The sequence below is a fragment of the Falco biarmicus genome, chromosome 3, assembly GCF_023638135.1.
Source record: "Falco biarmicus isolate bFalBia1 chromosome 3, bFalBia1.pri, whole genome shotgun sequence".
NCBI lineage: Eukaryota > Metazoa > Chordata > Aves > Falconiformes > Falconidae > Falco > Falco biarmicus.
The window spans coordinates 25,587,653-25,605,242 of NC_079290.1; the positions used below are offsets into that span (position 1 = coordinate 25,587,653).

Sequence of the window (17,590 nt, forward strand, 5' to 3'; positions counted from 1 at the left end):
TAGCTACATTGTTGTCTTGTTTCAGGGAATAGTTGGATGTCACAGCCAGCTATTGGGTCACAGTTTAACGTTTGTTCTCAAGCGGAGGTTGGTATATGCAAAACTAGGCCAGTGAAACAACAGACTACACCTCTGGCTCTAAGTCAGCAAAAACTGAGTGGCTGTAACTCTATGCATATTTTTCCTTCTCAAAACAAAAATAATCTTCACCCTTTCTCTGTCAGATCTGTTTGTGGTTCCTGCTGCTAAGTCTGAGAGCATATATACATGTGCGGGTCATGTTCCAGGCCTCCTCACTGGGGATATTTGACTGACATCCTTTTGATAACTTTTAACAAACTGTTCCTCATTTGATTCTTCATGAGCCAGGCACTATTTGCCATCATAACTGGAACTGTGGTGGTGCACAGCAGCTGCACCCAAATGGCTGAGAAAGAGGTCAGAGATACAGGGTCTCCTATAAAAATGTAGGATTCCCCACCATGTATATGGAACAATGACAAGATCAAGGCAAAATGTATTTGCCATCTGGATCTAGATAGAAACTACCTGTTCTGAAATGCTACAGATGTAGGTAAAAACCATCAGTTTGCAACCTCTTTTTTGATCTTTTAGAAGCTGCCCGTCTGGGGACAGAAATTTCCACCTCAGATGCTTTTGATAGAGCAGCTAAAATTTAGGTCAATTATACTTGCCAGTAAGATTTGGATAGACACTTCTTTGGCTTCAAAAGCATGAAGTATTTTTAAAGTATCTTCTGGTATGTATAGTGGTTATAATGTCCTATAAGAAAATCAGATTCATTAAAACAACAAAAATATAATAATTCACTAAGACACTGCAGAAATCTCTGTGTATCTGTCCAAATAAGTCATTATCATGTAAAAAACCCAACAGCTGCCTTTCATTTGCTGACGGTATCACTAAAGGACCTAAGACTAGTCATTAACTCAGTCTCAACTGATTTCACAAACATGGCAGTTAGCTCTTAAATAACTTAGTAAATATGAATGTGATTTCATGGATTCAGTCAACATAATGAACTGCAATTTAACATTCTTCACTGCTTACAGACAAACTGCACTATTCATTCACCAAAAACCTGACAAAGACTTGAAAAGCAATGAGATAGCCTCTTCATTTTCTCAAAAACAATCAGAAAACTCAATTAAAAAAATCAAGCATATTGTCTTTGAAATTTTTTTTCTAGTGGAGATGAGATTAGATTAATTTTTATACAGCCAGGAAAAATACAGGTATTGTATGTTTTAAATTTCATATTCCTAGAGGAGAAATTTAAGTTACTAAATATTTCAGAAGTTATTTATTCTTAGTAGCCAGTTTGTATTTCTTTAAACACGTGCAGAAAAGCAGGCATCCTTCATTTGTGATAGCTGTTAGGAAGTAATAAACTTGTTTACTATTGATTTACTTTTATAACTGATAGGGAAAATAGTTTCACCCTACACAGAGGCACACACAGCTAACAATCAGTTAAGGTATTTCCCTGGCCATTGTTTTGGGAAAAGGCCCTATATATCTGAGGTCTCTCACTTGCAAGCACCAGTAACCTGTTCTAAGAAAACTCAAGAGGCTACAACCTCAGGTGCTGACCTCAGCTTTCTGATGAAGGTTAATACACTGTTGGTAGAGGCAGCAGAACAGCTGCTCAGCCCTGGCAGTTCACAGCCTGTGGGTTAGCAGAAACCTCATTGATATGGGTTCCTGTTCCTCCACAGGGCCACAGAGCAGTTGCACTGCTATGGCAGTTGTCTCTACGTGATAGCAGCCATCTGATAGAGCTCTGGGCAGTTATGGATGGTACCTTCTGTATTTCCTGGACTCAAATCATCATCCAGGGCATCAAGGAAAAGAAACTGCCACAAGACTGATAATTGAAAGAAATAAATCATCAAGTAGGGAAACACAGGTAGCATAGCCCAAGGAGAAAGTTATTGTGCTGAAAAATAACCAAAAGACTTTTGGAAGTGCAATGAAAGAGGAACTTACTTGTCTTGTTAATTCTCCTTCTGTTCAGGAAAGCAGGATTTTCCATCTAAGCAGCATTGCTTCAAAGGAGCATGACTTCATCACTAGTTTATTCATCCAGGAAAGACAATAAAAAAAAACAAAACAAAACAAACAACTCTCCAGGAGTCCAATTTTTGGATAAGCGTTTATCTTTAAAAAATTATAATATTATTTTGCTTGACATAGACTTTTTCTTCAGGTAAATAAAATTTTGGTGTAAGCATTGTATTTGAAAATAGCTAAACTGACATTAGAAATTTGTGAAAAGTCAATTAAGATCTTGAAAATGAACAAAGAAATGTACATATTTTGTTTTAGAACTACTTTCTTTGAGCCTTGTTACTTTTGTAAAAACACATTTACACACCAAACATATGTGAACCAATGCATCATTCAGGAACTTCACTTAATGTATAAAGGATTCAAGGTCTATGTAATATTATAGAAAAAACAGTCTCAAGCTATAGTAGGTAGAAGTGGTTTTGAAATTGTATGGAATATTAAGTTAGAAAAACAATAGCAAACCTCAGGAAAAATATATTTTACCCTAAAGGAACATTACTAGTAACATTCCTGAGTATTAATTTTCTGATAACTTTGGGCTGTTATTGCAAATTACAGTCTGATGTGTTATGAAAAACTAAATAATGTGCTAGTCACGCTTAATATATCCTGCTGCAATCTGTAATAGTTCAGCTCCTCCACAAGGAGCTGAGCTTTTCTTCCAGTGGGAGCACTGACTCATGAGGGAGGGGTAAGAGGCATCCAAGGAAAGCCATCTTCTGGCTATAGTGGTTCGCTGAATAAAATCCACTGCTGCAAAAGCAGGCTATTGCGTTGCTTAGTCTATAGGAAATTAACACATCTGCTGTCTGTGATCTCAGGTATTCCAGCTGTCTGATACTGAAAGGAAGCATGGAAGGAACTGAGTATATCTATGGCATCTATCTGTCCTTGTCCCCTTCATCTCTTACATCAACGGCAGGTTTATTTGTGTTTGTTTCTTTAAGCATGAGGAAAAAATGTATTTCTATGTATGCTTCCTAGAGATCCATCTCCTTAGAAAATTATTTTCAAATCTAATTCTAATTACTTTGAAATTAAAATCTTATCTTGTTTGAAATTTAAATAATATGACCTTTAGCATAGACTCATACCTTTAAGGTATACTCATGTATAACCATTCATTTGTCTAACTTTCAGTTAAAAAGAAACCAAATTCAAATTTCCTCGATTGACTCTTAAGTAGCTATTTCCAATTGGTTTTCAATGTATGTATAAGAGTTAAATAGATGTAAGATAATATCTCTACATATAGATATTAAAATATAAGTACTTTAAGACTCAGGGAAATGAACACTGCCTCTGCACAACTAAATAATTTTTTTAGAGAGGAGAGACTGATGTCTACAGTTGAAACAACAGCATTAGAAAAATTCAGGCCAGGAAGAATGGATCTAATCTAAAGCCCCCTGAAATCAACGAGAGGCTTTGCTTTAATTCCTCTAGGCTTTGGCTCCGGCCCCAAGTAATTATTCAAGTTGGACTTTGGCCACTGATACTAACACCATCTGCTTACAGGAAAGTACCATAAAATCTTTAATTAACACTAATCATGAAGGCCTCAGTTCTGTCTTATCTAAAAAATGGCACCTTTGAGAGTACACTGTTAACGTGTACCTTGCTGAGGACCTCATTCCCTGCCATCTCACAGGGGAATGTGTCATCTACTGCATTGCCAGCACTACTTTTTCCAAATATGGCAAAATTTCAAAGCCATTTATATTCCAACTGATGAACCAGGTTTTATTTGTGTTGATTGTGTTGGATAAAAGTAATAAATATGCAACAAATACGTGGAAAATCAAAAGTAAAGGGGTTTTGTTTCTTAAAATAAAATATTAGAAGAACAAAATAAAACACAGAAAAGGGAAAAAACAATATGATATGTGTGAAATGCCTACATAGAGAGCAGGATTTTCTTACAGTTCAGGATTGGATTTCTTACTATTTTTCTGTTTTCACCTTTTTACATAAAACACTCATGTAAAACAATTAACTTTTATCTTCCTCACTTTCCTTATCTGTGACATGCTATTGTTGCCAATTGATATGGCAGGAATTTGCCATCCTAAAATACTGCTTTGAGGTGTTCAAAGGGGAGATAGTATATCACGCTACAAAGCCTTGGCATTGCTACATGCCATCTTATAGCCTAGATAGTCCTACATGCTGTGCAAGGCTGTTACTTTTTTGCATACCATTGCTGTTAAGCACCAGTTTTGCAGCACAGACCACTTCATTGAGAGTGAATAAGGCGTAGTTCCTTTTGTACCTATAACTCACACTTTCAAGCCAAAAATAAAAAAGATGTGTCTGTCACCAGACGATGAGTGTGTCTGGAAGACTTAAATATTGTTTCTTTATTGTAAGGATTAATGAAGTGCTGGACCAGGCCCTGCACGGCACTTAAGGACATGTTTAACTTTAAGAATCTGAGTTAACTGATGGATTTCCATGGGAATACTGATGTTCTTAAAGTATGTGTTGTTGGAACAAACTCATATCCTCCAGTATCGTGTGGGGTCATGCTACTTTTGTTTGTGAAACTGAAGGAACGCCCTCAGATGTTACTCCTTCTACAGGGAATCTCCTGGTTATTCAAGACTAGTATCCTCAAGCATCTCACCCTCCTGATTTCTCAGCCCAGACTCATCTATGTGGTCTGTCTGTCATATACAGGATCAAGATCTGCACTGGTGTTCTAACATTAATTGTTTTCAGTTCTGAGCCAAAAATAAATTAGATAAATCATGACTCTAAAGAACTGACTTCAGTAGCATTGATTTTTGTTCTTTTTTGCACTAATCGTATCTAGCAACTTTTATGTAAGTACATATGAAAATCATTATTCTCTGCCAATAAATGAAGCAAAAAGCTTCCTTGCCTCAAGCCGCTAGGCTGCTCAAAAGCCAGTACTTCATGGAGGAAGGGCACAAGCTGTCTCCTTCCAGGGTCCTGCATTGCTGTCTTAAGTGAGCATCTGTGTCAGATCACAACACTGAACAAGTTTTCCACTTCCATGTGCCATCTCTGGGGCATTCTTTGGCAACCTCCCAGATACAACTTGAGTCAGAGGCAACACCTGCAGCTGCACAGACCTTTGCACTCAGAAGGAATGCACTGTGTTCGCCTCTTGGTAGGCAGGATGCTCTCTTTAGCTATTTTAGTCATGTTTAGCATCATGTCTTCTGCTGGTGCTTAGTCTGCCATCTGCCTGAAAGTGTCACAATAGTTCTTTAATAGAATTTACCAAATGCACTAACTGTAAGGACCATAGTACTGTGTATGTTTAAAAGGAATACAGTGTGCAAAAGTAGACTTCCTTGATACAGAAATGCATAAGATTGCTGTTGTAACTTAAGCTGTTTTTTGTTTTGCAGTTTTACTAAAGAATGCAAAAAAGGAAGAAGAAAAGCCATTCAGAGACTGCGCAGATGTGTACCAATCTGGTTTTAACAAAAGTGGGGTCTACACTATTTATATTAACAATGTGTCAGATCCTAAAAAGGTAAATATCTGTTTTATTTACTTGTTTGTTAATGTGATGTTGCTCTGGCCTTAAAGGAGTATTTGGAGCCTTTATTGAAGTTCTCATTCTGCAAAACGTTGTACTGGTATAAATAACCTGGGCTATATTCAGTTTTGAAAAAAAAATAATAGCATGAAGAAAATGATAAACTGTATTATTGCAGACATTCTTCTTTCTTGCTGACAGAGAAACCTTTCTACATTCCAACGTACACTCATAGTTGACTCTTTCCCACTCGACAAGTTCAGTTGAATCAGACTATGGTGGCAAATAAATCTGTGATAAAGTTTAGAAGAGCATTAGTAAAGTGCTACGAGGAAGCTGATGGGGGGGATTACCTGGTAGCACAGGGAAATAAATAGCAAAATGAGTAGTTTTTAAAGATAAAGATTTAAAAAAATCCTGTTTCTCTTGCAGGGAGCAGGGAAGAGTGGTTTTGGCTGTAAAGAACACAACATGCTGAATATTAGCACTGTTTGAAATGATGAAGCATGTATAATCCTGTTATTCTCAGAAAAGATCCTTGGGAGGTTTTTTTGATGAAAGTGAAACAATAGTCTGTGAAGCAGACTGATTTTTTGGAAGGCTTTTGTTGCTAAGGTACCTGAGTGAGTTGTAGTTAGGAACATGAGGGAATAACCTAAGCTTAATTTACATTTGGAGGAATGTTGGCTGTTCCTCTGATAGGACACAATTGAAATCATCCCCCAGCAAGGCTAAGGGTTGATTACCTGGAAAATACAGTGGTGTCTAGAAAGTGGGCCAAACAGGAGAGAGGCAACCACATCTGTCTGCTGAGTTTATTCCTACTGCAGTAAAATGGTGACCCTGCAAACAGAAAAAGGCAATAACAAATTTTACTGATGTTGTTGTCTATAGTCATTTTATGATGACATTAAGATATGTAAAGCTTATTTCTGAACTGAATTTGGGTTTATTAGAGTCCTTTGGAAACATGTAAATATCAAGATGTTACGATATACTAAAGAATTAGAGTTCATTAAACCATGAGTAGAATTGGGGTGGGAGAGTGCTATGGGCAAAGATCAATGTAATTGTGGTGAATGTGAATGGAAAAATAATAGACATGTATAAAATACAGAGTCTCCTTTAAGTGTTACTGAACAGGACATAAACACTAAAAGCAGTTCTGTAGAAGCTCTTCCACTCAAAGATGTAACATCAAAGTTAGATTACATGTATAAATTAGAAGTGGCTTTTCTTAGCCTTAAAAAAGTTCATAAACCATCCCCAGAAGCTGTCTTGCAATGAAAAACAATGATTATCTGAAAGTGCTGAGGCACTGATGCTTCTGGTATGCTTACCTTAAATGTACTTCACTGGTAATACAAGGACAGTGACACTATGGAAGCCACCCTGTGTTTCCACTCTATCCCTGTGTTCAAATGTTGCTACCAATCAATACAGGCAGCACAACTCAGCTGATATCATTGCATTATTTTTTTCCTGGCGCTTTCCTGGTTTAGCAAGAAAATTGGGGAGAGTGTGTGTGTGTGTGTGTGCGCATGTGTGCATGTATGTGTTAAGGGCATTTCTGCTACCACCTGTTTCTGTCTTGCCCTAGTGATAACACAGCAAGAGCTGATCCCAGGCGTGTTCATGTTAGTCAAGTGAGGAGTGTGGTTGCTTTAACAGATGTTTTTCAGACATGAAGGTTGTGTTAACAGTCTGCAAGGTAGTGCTGTGCAGAGATAGCTAACTAACTCCAGCTGAGATAGCTTCAAAATCACAGAACTGCAGCACTGTGCCAGGACTAATTAGCCTAGAGGTAGCACCACACTGACACAGTTAGATTGCTCTGGGACACAAGCTAATATCCTGATAGGTACTCCATGGAGATGTAGCTGCTTGTTTAAAATCAGCTTAGTTATCTGGATTGCCACAATGCAATGCACAACTCTGACATGTCTTAGGAGGCCCAATATATTATTACCTTCTGTAATACTCGCAGCCACTGCCAAGTCTCATTCATAGTAATTTTATGCTTCAGGTCACAAAAATATACCTTCATTTATTTTTATATTTTGTAAAGGATATATACTAGAATCCTGACATTCAATAGAAAATATCTCTTTCATATATACAAATGTTACTGTCCCTTCTAGTTTTTTACTGGTTTTACCTTTGTATATTGATAGAAAATTACTCTCTGTGCTTACAGCTTCATACCATTTATACGCCTCATTTTTATATGCTTAAAAATTTAGATTGCAATTTGTCTTTCATGTTCCTACCTTCAACAGTTCATTAGTTTAGTTCATTAGACTTTGAGCCCTGCATCAAAAATCAATGATTCATGTCTGTTTAAAAGGATCTTAATAATATTCCATATTTTAGAGATGGGAAGAGGAAAAGATAGGCTTAAAGTATTAAGTCAATTAATTGGCTTACTTTGATGTGTGTGTGTGTGTGCGCAATGCCTGATGGTGTTGACAAATGATTGTCCCTAGGCCATAGAAAAAGCAAAGGCAAGAAGAGTACTTTCAGTCCCCTGCAGAGGTGGGGTCAGCTACAAGGGAAGCAGAGGCTGCTGATGAGCAGAGGAGCAGCAGGAGTGAGACTGTCATCATTTTGGAGCTGAAGGAACCATGTCACCTTCAGGAGCTGAAATAGGCCAGGGGGCCTGGTCTGAGTGCACACAGAACCTCCATTGTCCCCTTGGAACAATGTATTTGACTTTTGCTATCTCCTCTAATGCCTTCACAAGCATGACTTCTACCAACTTCTGAGTGCACTGTACTAAAAAACAGGGGAGGACTGCTGGGTGCTGTGGTGGTCAAAAGATGCCTTGGACATAGCTATCATGAAATGACAGAATTTTTGATGCTTGGAGAAGGATGAGGGTCAGCAGAACTGCTGCCTTGTACTTATGGTGGGCCAACTTTGACCTGATTAAGAGCCTGGTTGACAAAGTCCCTTGGGTAATAGCTCTGACAGGCCAAGGGGCCCAGGAGGGCTGGACATTCTTCAAGAAGGTAGTCTTAAAGGGGCAGGAGCAGGCCGATGAAAGATGAGCTGGCAGGGAAGAACACCAGCCAGGCTGAACAGAGAGCTTTGGCTGGAACTCAGGGAAAAAAGGAGACTTTACCACCTTTGAAATAAGGAGCAGGCAGCTCAGGAGGACAGTAACAATGTCACGAGGTTATGCAAGGTGATGATTAGAGAGGTAAAAGCCCAGCTAGAACTCAGGCTGGCCACTGCCATAAAAGATAAAAAAAAATGTTTTTACAAATACATTAGAAACAACAGGAGGGCCAAGGATAATCTGCATCTTTTATTGGATGCTGCGGGGAACATGGCTACAAAGGATGAGGAAAAGGCTGAGGTACTTAACGCCTTCTTTGCCTCAGTCTTTAATAGTAAGACCAGCTACGCTACTCTTTGGGTACTCAGCCCCCTGAGCTAGAAGACAGGGATGAGGAGGAGCAGAATGAAGTCCCTGTAATTCAGGGGAAACACTTAGTGACCTGCTGCTCTACTTAGACATGCACAAGTCTATGGGGATGGGTGGGATCAGTCTGAGGGTATTGAGGTAGCTGGTGGAGGAGCTTGCCAAGATACTTTCCATCATTTATCAACAGTCCTGGGTAACTGGAGAGATCCCAGAAGACGCCCATCTACCATAAGGGCAGGAAGGATCCAGGGAACAACAGTCTGTCAATTTCCCCTTGGTGTTGGGGAAGGTTATGAAGATCATCCTGAGTACTGTCACGTGGCGCTTGCAGTAAAACCAAGGGATCACACCCTCCTTGACTAACTTGATCTCCTTCTATGACAAGACAAGCTGCCTTAGTGGATGAGGGGAAGGCTGTGGATGATGTCTCCTGGTACTTCAGTAAAACCTTTGACACCATCTCCCACAGCATTCTTCTGGAGAAACTGGGTGCTCATGGCTTGGACAGGTGTTCTCCATTCTGGATTAAAAGCTGGCTGAACAGCTGAGCCCAATGAGTGGTAGTAAATGGAGTTACATCCAGGCTGCAGCTGGTCACAAGTGGTGTTCCCCAGAGCTCAGTACTGGGGCCCATCCCATTTAATATCTTTACTGATGATTGGATGAGGGGATTGAGTGCATCCTCGTAAATTTGCAGATGATACTAAGTTGAAGGGTGGTATTGATCTGCTTGCATGTAGGAAGTCTCCGCTGAGGGATCTGGACATGCTGGATTGATGGGCTGAGGCCAGTTGTATGAGGTTCAACAAGGAGAAGTGCCGGGTCCTGCACTTGGGTCACAACAACCCCACACAATGCTACAGGCATGGGGAAGAGCGGCTGGAAAGCTGCCTGGAAGAAAAAGCCCTGGGGGTGCTGGTTGACAGCCATCTCAACATGAGCCAGCAGTGTGCCCAGGTGGCCAAGAAGGCCAACAGCATCCTGGCTTGTATGTGAAACTGTAGCCAGCAGGACAAAGGAAGTTCTTTTCCCGCTGTACTCGGCATTAGTGAGGCCACACCTTGAATACTGTGCTCCCTTTTTGGCCCCTCTGTTCAAGAGGAAAACAGGTTCTGGAGTGTGTCCAGAGAAGGGCAATGAAGCTGGTGAAGGGTCTGAAGCAAAAGTCTTATGAGGAGCAGCTGAGCAACTGGGGTTGTTTAGTCTGGAGAAAAGGAGACACAGGGGGGACCTTATTGCTTTCTACAACTGTCTGAAAGAACGCTGTAGGCAGGTGGGGATCAGTCTCTTCTCTCAGAAAACAAACAACCGGACAAGAGGAAATGCCCTCAAATTACATCAGGGGAGGTTTAGGTTGGCTATTAGGAAAATTTCCTTCACTGAGAGGACGGTCAATCATTGGAACAGGCTGCCCAGGGAAGTGGTGGGATCACCATCCCTGGAGGTGTTTAAAAAACATTTTTTTTATGTCCCATGCTTAGGGACATGGTTTAGTGATGAACTTGACAGTCCTGGGTTAATGGTTGTACTTGATGATCTCATAGGTCTTTTCCAACCTAAATGATTCCATGATTTTAAGATATATATATAAATAATCTCATGTATGCCTTTTAGGAGCTTGAGTATTTTTACCCATGCATTTAAGGAAGGGCAAAAGTGCAATGCTGTGGATGGTCTTTTAATCTAAATGAAGTTATTTTATTGAGAATAAACTCAGAATGTAGAGATGCATAGAAATTTAAAGTCACTTTTCTTCATCCTTTACTTTTCTGGCAGAGGGTTAAAAATCAGAACTCGGTAAAAGGTATTTAATGGCTGAATGCCTTGACCTTGTTTGGGACAGAAGCCAGTCCAGGACATTTGTTGGCTAGAGCTGTGCACAGTGAACATTTATAATCAGCTTGGCACTCCTGTTAATATGGCAGGTGTTTTTGTCTACCACCTTGGAAAGTGCCAGACCACAGTGATGGCTAGTGAATAATGTGTTGCTGGTAAATCTCTCTTTCAACTGTGCAGTTTTCTCTTTTAATTTGCTATATTATTCAGAAAACATCAAAGTATTTTTATAGGTATTGTATTATATTTTAGTATGAAAACCCCCTCATTTGTTTGTGTGTGTCTTTAAAATGAGTAGTTTTAATAGAGTTGAGGATTCAGTGCTTTAAAAATTGGCAGTGGATTCATGGGAGCTTGAAATGACTTATAAGAGAAGTAAATCCATCATTTAGAAATTCTCACCGTAAATCAACTAAAGAAATTAAATCCCGTAGATAAATGTTTTGACTCACAGTGTCTTCCCTGAAGGAGAAATAGGGCCAAAATGTTTGTCTAGCAAATTGTGGGTTTTCTTGTGGTTACCTTAAATCAAGTTCACATGTTTGCACTGTTCGGTATTCTGTTTCCTTCCTATACCTACACAAAGACTTCACTCAGCATGCCTGGAGCAAATTAAAACAAAAGCACTTATATAGGATTACTATGACAATGCTTATGAATAGAAAGGATTTTGAATTGTTTTGCCAGAGGGTATAATATGGTTCTGTAGTGAGCTGAGGGACAAATTCTTATTTAACTGAATGGGATAGTAACCTTCAATTTGGTAAAGCAACTTTTAAAGTTTTAAGTTACTGACCAGTGCTGAATGGTTTGGCTCTTGTTGATGTGAATTCCAAAAGCTAAGCTGACGGATGACATCTCTTCAACCCTTTTACATATTGACATCTGTCGTGGTTTAACCCCAGCTGGCAACCAAGCACCACGCAGCCGCTCGCTCGCTCCCCCTCACCCAGAGGGATGTTGGAGAAGAATCGAAAAGGAATGTGAAACTCAGGGGTTGAGATAAGAACAATGTAATATGTAAAGCAAAAGCCATGCATGTAAGCAAAGCAAAGCAATGAATTAATTCATTGCTTCCCATGGGCAGGCAGGTGTTCAGCCGTCCCCAGGAAAGCAGGGCTCCATCATGCATAACGGTTTCTCAGGAAGACAAACAGCATAATGCCAAATGTTCCCCCCCTTCCTTCTTCCCTCAGTTTATATACTCAGCATGATGTCATATAGTATGGAATACCTCTTTGGCTAGCTTGGGTCACCTGTCCTGGCTGTGTCCCCTTCCAATGTCCCGTGCCCCTCCAGCTCTCTTGCTGGCAGAGCCCAAGGAACTGAAAAGTCCTTGAATTAGTATAAACATCACCCAGCAACAACTAAAAACATCAGTGTCCTATCAGCACGGTTGTCACACCAAATCCAAAACACAGCACTGCTCCAGCTACTAAGAAGAAAATTAACTCTATCCCAGCTGAAACCAGGACAACATCTTATTTAAGAAGAGGGATATAACTATTCAAGAGCATAGACAAATGAAATTTAAGATAGTTGCAGTGCCAAGATGGCATGAATGAGTACATGGGAATGAAAATCAGGAATATTTGCTTGAATGAGTAGCACTGAGAAATTCAGTTGGATCTTAAAATCAAGTGTCATACAAACATAGGAACAAAAATTAATATTATCACTTGTCACGTACCAAGAAAAGTGAATGTATAAGCAGTATTTGCATTTTTATTTTCATAATTTAGCTTCTGTATTTTTTAAAGGATAATGTAAGAAAAGTGAAAAATAAATTAAAATTAATATTCATTTGAATGATTATATGGATTCTTTTAAGATTTTTAACGGATTTCAGTTGACACAATATTCTAATATCAAGCTTTAGTGAAATTGTTGAACTGTTAGATTAACCTTAATATACAGAATCTTAGAACCTATGTTTGAATTTAATTAGTGTAATGATGTTAGGGTATGATCTTACAGGTTCAGTATAGGTTTTAACTTCTGAGCTCGTCCCACAGAACTCTGTTCTTGATCCTCTTCCTATTTATGTCCTTTTGTTAGCTTTAGGGCAGCTTAGACTGAGATCAACTGTTTCTGTTTTGGGACACTGTCCCACACACTGTAGTTAGCATTAAAATACAAACCAAAACAGGATAATCTCATCTGCTCTACATTTTGAGCTCTTTGAATGGATATTTTCTGTAAGAATTCCTGAAGATTCTTAGACAGAATGATACTCTGCTAAAAGCTATAGAAAACATTATTATCACTGAAAGAAATACACTTTTTGTTTTAAGAGGAAGGGAGTGGTTTCAGGGACACTGCAGAGAAAGCAGAAAAAATAAAAAAGCATGGAGGGGATGTGCAGAGGAAAGCTGAAGATGCAGAGGGGGATGATGGGCAGATGTTCTTGGATAATATGCTAAAAGAACAGGAGACGTTACTGGAGAATTACACTGAACATAAGGAGAGTCCCAGTTGTAATCATGTGATTGAGGATACCATTGGAGGTGTAGGAAAACAGCCTTCCTTAATTCCATTATTCACAAATATTTATTTTCCCCCTAAAGATGACAGGATTCTACTGCAAGTTTATTTTATTGGGTGGGGTTTTTATTTGTTTTTATTTTTTTTTTATTTTATTATTGCATAGGTCTTTTGCAATATGGAAATTGCTGGAGGAGGATGGACAGTTATACAACATCGAGAAGATGGGAGTTTGGATTTTCAAAAAAGCTGGAAAGAATACAAAATGGTAAGATGAAAAATGTGGAATAGCTGTAGAGTTCATAGAAGTGTTAGATTTCAGTTAGTACTTCCTATTGTCTTAAACAGTTCTGTATGTAGTGATGTGGTGGTGTCCTGCAGTTTTTGATGAGTTACCTTTTGTCAGGTCTGTTACTTTCAAAAACCATAGCATTCTTTTTACTCAATTAGTTGAGTATTATTTCCGATGACTTAGGGTTTATTTCAGATTAGTTACTGAGATTAAAATGAGGTCAGGCCCAGGCATATACACTGAAGAATGTTGCCATCTGTCCCTCTGAAGTTTCAACTTGCTGTGACGTTGAGAGGTAATAGGCATGTGATGATGTTCCAAATACTTGGATGTTTTCAGCTGAGGAGAACTCCTTCGGAGCATGAAGCATCTCAGATACAAATGAAAAGTTTTACCTGGGTTTATCCCAAGTCATACAACACCTCTGCCAATCAAGCTAATGTACTGGAAATGTTGATACTTCAAATAGGATTAAAAGAAAACAAATAACTTACCAAATTACAGATTATGTGACTTCAGCAAGCTGTTTTCCCTTTGCCAACTAAAAAAAAAATTACTCCAATCTAAATAAATTCTCAGTATTTTCATTTGCTGCCTGATCAAACTTTCTGATGGAGCTCCTTTGAGTTCCTGAGCACTGGCTTGGATTTCAGTGACATTCCCAGTGAAGGTTTTAGAATCAGCCTGGAAGAAGAAAATATTTTTCCAATAGCTTTCAAAAAGCACTGAATGAAGAGATCATTTAAATTATTTAAAAATAAAAGCAAGTTCAGATCATTAAAAATTCCTATGGGAAAAAGTCCTGTTATGGAACTCAACTATTTCAGAAATACATGTAGATTAGATTATTGTACCAAAATGTCATTTTGGATTTTATGGATGCTTTCTTTTCAATATTCTTATATTACTTGAAAATATAAATTATAGGCGTAAAAATTAATAATTTGGGTCAGACCTCTGCTACTACGAATAACTTGAGGATGTAATCTGTTTCATAATATATGTGAAGTAAAAATTATATTAAAATGCCAAATAGATATTTTTGAATGGATTTGCAAAATTGGAATCTTTTTTTGAACTCATAAAGTTTTAATTTAGCAGGAAACTTGAAAACTGTTTTACTCTATTCTGGTTTATAGTCAAATAAAGTATCAATTTATTTTGGGGAGACCAAAATTTGAAGATTCTACCAGTTCTACTTATGTGGAAATTAGAATTTGTATATGCAACCTAAGTCATTCTCTACATATGGACTGCTTTAATTTATACATATCATACGGATTATTGAGAATTACTCAGTTTTTCTCTCCCGTGCTTTTTCTTAGACCATTTAATAAAAACAGCCCTTCTTTTTGAAGTTTTCCCATGTGGCCCTTTTTCATATATATCCCTTCACTTCTTCAAACATTTTCCTCAAATTTTCCTTTACAATAGTGTGAGCCTGTTTGGGATTAGATTATATTGGTTTTGTCTCATTCAAGCAGTCTGAATTAATTTTGCTTCTCTTTTGGAATGTCATAGTCTTCTAAGAGATCATTTACTTCTACCAAATAAAAAGGATCTGTTTTGGAATTTTAATGAAGGCTATCCTATAAGTCATGAGAAAAGACGTGATTTAGGCTTGTCTCTGCTTCTATGAACTGTTTCACCAAAGTAACTAGCTTTGCATCCCTTCTGTGATTATCTTATACTATCAGATGTTAAATGATAGAGGCTGGTGAGTGCTGTGTGGATTACTGGGATATGTGGCAGTGTCTGAGCTTCAAGGCAATGACACCACTGACTTAATTACTTCATTGTTCAAAGAGGGTGAATGGTGTCTATTGTATCACATCCCTCCTGACACAATCTACCTGGTGTTTCTTCCAATATAAACTGGGTAGTGTGGTGGGGGATACAATGATACTTGGTGTTACTTGGAGTGGTTGAACTTAATCTGTGTTCTTTGAGCCCATAGTTCAGATACAGCTTTTCAGATTTGTTAAGATATTCTTCTTGTGCTTGTATCTCTCTAGGGCCCCAAATCTAACAGAAATAAACTATATCATAATAATATAACAGTAATATTAAGTCTCTGGGGCTTCTTTTAGTTTCACTGCGTTTAGTTCTTATTGGAAAAGAATCTGGAGAATTGATGAAGTTTTTCAGTTACAAGCAAGTACTGCTTGCCAGCTTGTGAGCCAGACAGGGATTCAGGCCACCAACCTGTGTTACCATTACTTGTGGTACCACAAGTTACTGGTGGTTCCATTTTTTGGTGGCCATTGCACATTTTCTCTGACTCTAAGCTGAGATCCTTACAGCAGGTAACTTGGAAAGGGTGCACATGGTGTATGCTCTGCAAAGGTGAGTGAAAGCACTGCTGGGTTACAGGAGTCACCTGGCAACAATAAGGCAATCACTCTTTCATTCTGTTTCCTGCTGGTGCCTTCAGCTTACATGAAAGTACCTCAATTTCTGTTCAATATATTTTCCAGACATCAATGCAGGAAACAGATTAAGAGAGAGATAAAGTAGCCACAAAATCTTTTGAAAGTAGGAAATATACAACTCCATCCGTACATAAATTGCCATAAAATCAGTGATACTACAGTAACAGTAGTATTACCCTTTTCTCCTTGTTCTTTTGGCTCCATTTCCACTGGCATCCAATCTCCACTCTAGAAAAGAAAGTTACACTTACTTTTATCTAAAAAAATAGCTAATTAATAAAAACCCCTTTTATGCAGATTTATTGTTATGCAAGATTGGTTATGCTGTCTTCTTCCTTAGTGGTGTATGTGCTTACCAGTATCGTTCAGTTTTGTTATTAGTCTTATGCTGTGCAGTGTAACTGGTGTCTTTGCTTCTAAGAACTCATTTCTGACTTTGAAATCTCTTGGGCCATTTCAGTTTCATGCATTCAATACTAACTGGAAGAAATTCAAAGGAAACCCTCTGAGTTCATCCTCCCATCCTTTTCCTATCAGTATCTACTACATCTGATCTTTCACATTTTGCAATGGATTTTCCATTATACTATTTACTCCTTATCAGAAATATTTTAAGTGGAGCAACAAATAATTTCTATAACAACAGCAGCGAAGATCACCCGGAAGCAACTTTCAACCATTTTTCATGTTTCTTTGCCTGAGGAGGGAATGTAAAACACTAAGATTTTTTTGAGCTCTAGAAGGATAATATCATACTAAAACCTGTTGCTTACCATCTGCAAACCTAAGCAGCTTTTAGAAGGGGGATTTCCACAAGCTTACTTTCTAAGACACAATTTCTGGCATTTATTAGGCAGTCATTAGCAGTAATCAAATGCAACCAAATGATTAGCTCATGTGCCAACTTGGCTATCAAGACTTCTTGCTCAATTTCCAGTCTTTCAGTTATCGGATGAATACATCTTTCGTAGTTACTGTCTCCATTTTTGCCAGATTAGGTGATGGAGTACTGGATTAGTTATTCTCTAGCCTTTTAGCATGTCTAGTTTAATAATTCCCAGGAATTTCACAGAAGTTATTCCACAATCAATAGCCCAACATTCTAGTAGAAATTCTAGTAGGCATTTACATTATGTTATCTGGAATAATCTGACTTTCCTCTGAGCCTCAGTAAATTTTAACTAGTACAAAAAGTCGATCATCCATGTCTTTTACTTACCTAAAAGACAGCTGAACACCTCTTCGGACTGCAAGTCTTTGATTTCCTTCTAGGCATGATGTTTGTTAGCCATTTTGATATACTTCCTACAGTTCACCTCTGTGAGTAAGCTCTAGGGGGAACATATCTCACCCATTTCCTGCAACACCTTCTAGTTTGTGACAATCAGGAAGCTGGTCACCTTGTCTTTTCATCTCACCAGTCCCTGCAAGTCCTACAGACTGCAAGGGGTGCACTTGGGTGTCTAGATTTACCTGAATTGTTCATAACAAGAGCTACCATTCCAACA

The 17,590-nt window shown here is 38.4% G+C and overlaps 1 protein-coding gene across 1 annotated transcript in view; it reads left to right on the plus strand.

Moving 5' to 3' along the window:
• The window catches only part of ANGPT1 (angiopoietin 1), a 171,630-nt gene that overhangs the window by 100,903 nt on the left and 53,137 nt on the right, over positions 1-17,590 (plus strand). Inside the window, exons 5-6 of the mRNA XM_056332771.1 lie at positions 5,475-5,602; positions 13,525-13,626. Of these exons, the coding sequence (XP_056188746.1) occupies positions 5,475-5,602; positions 13,525-13,626 (230 nt within the window). The remainder of the gene's footprint in view (positions 1-5,474; positions 5,603-13,524; positions 13,627-17,590) is intronic.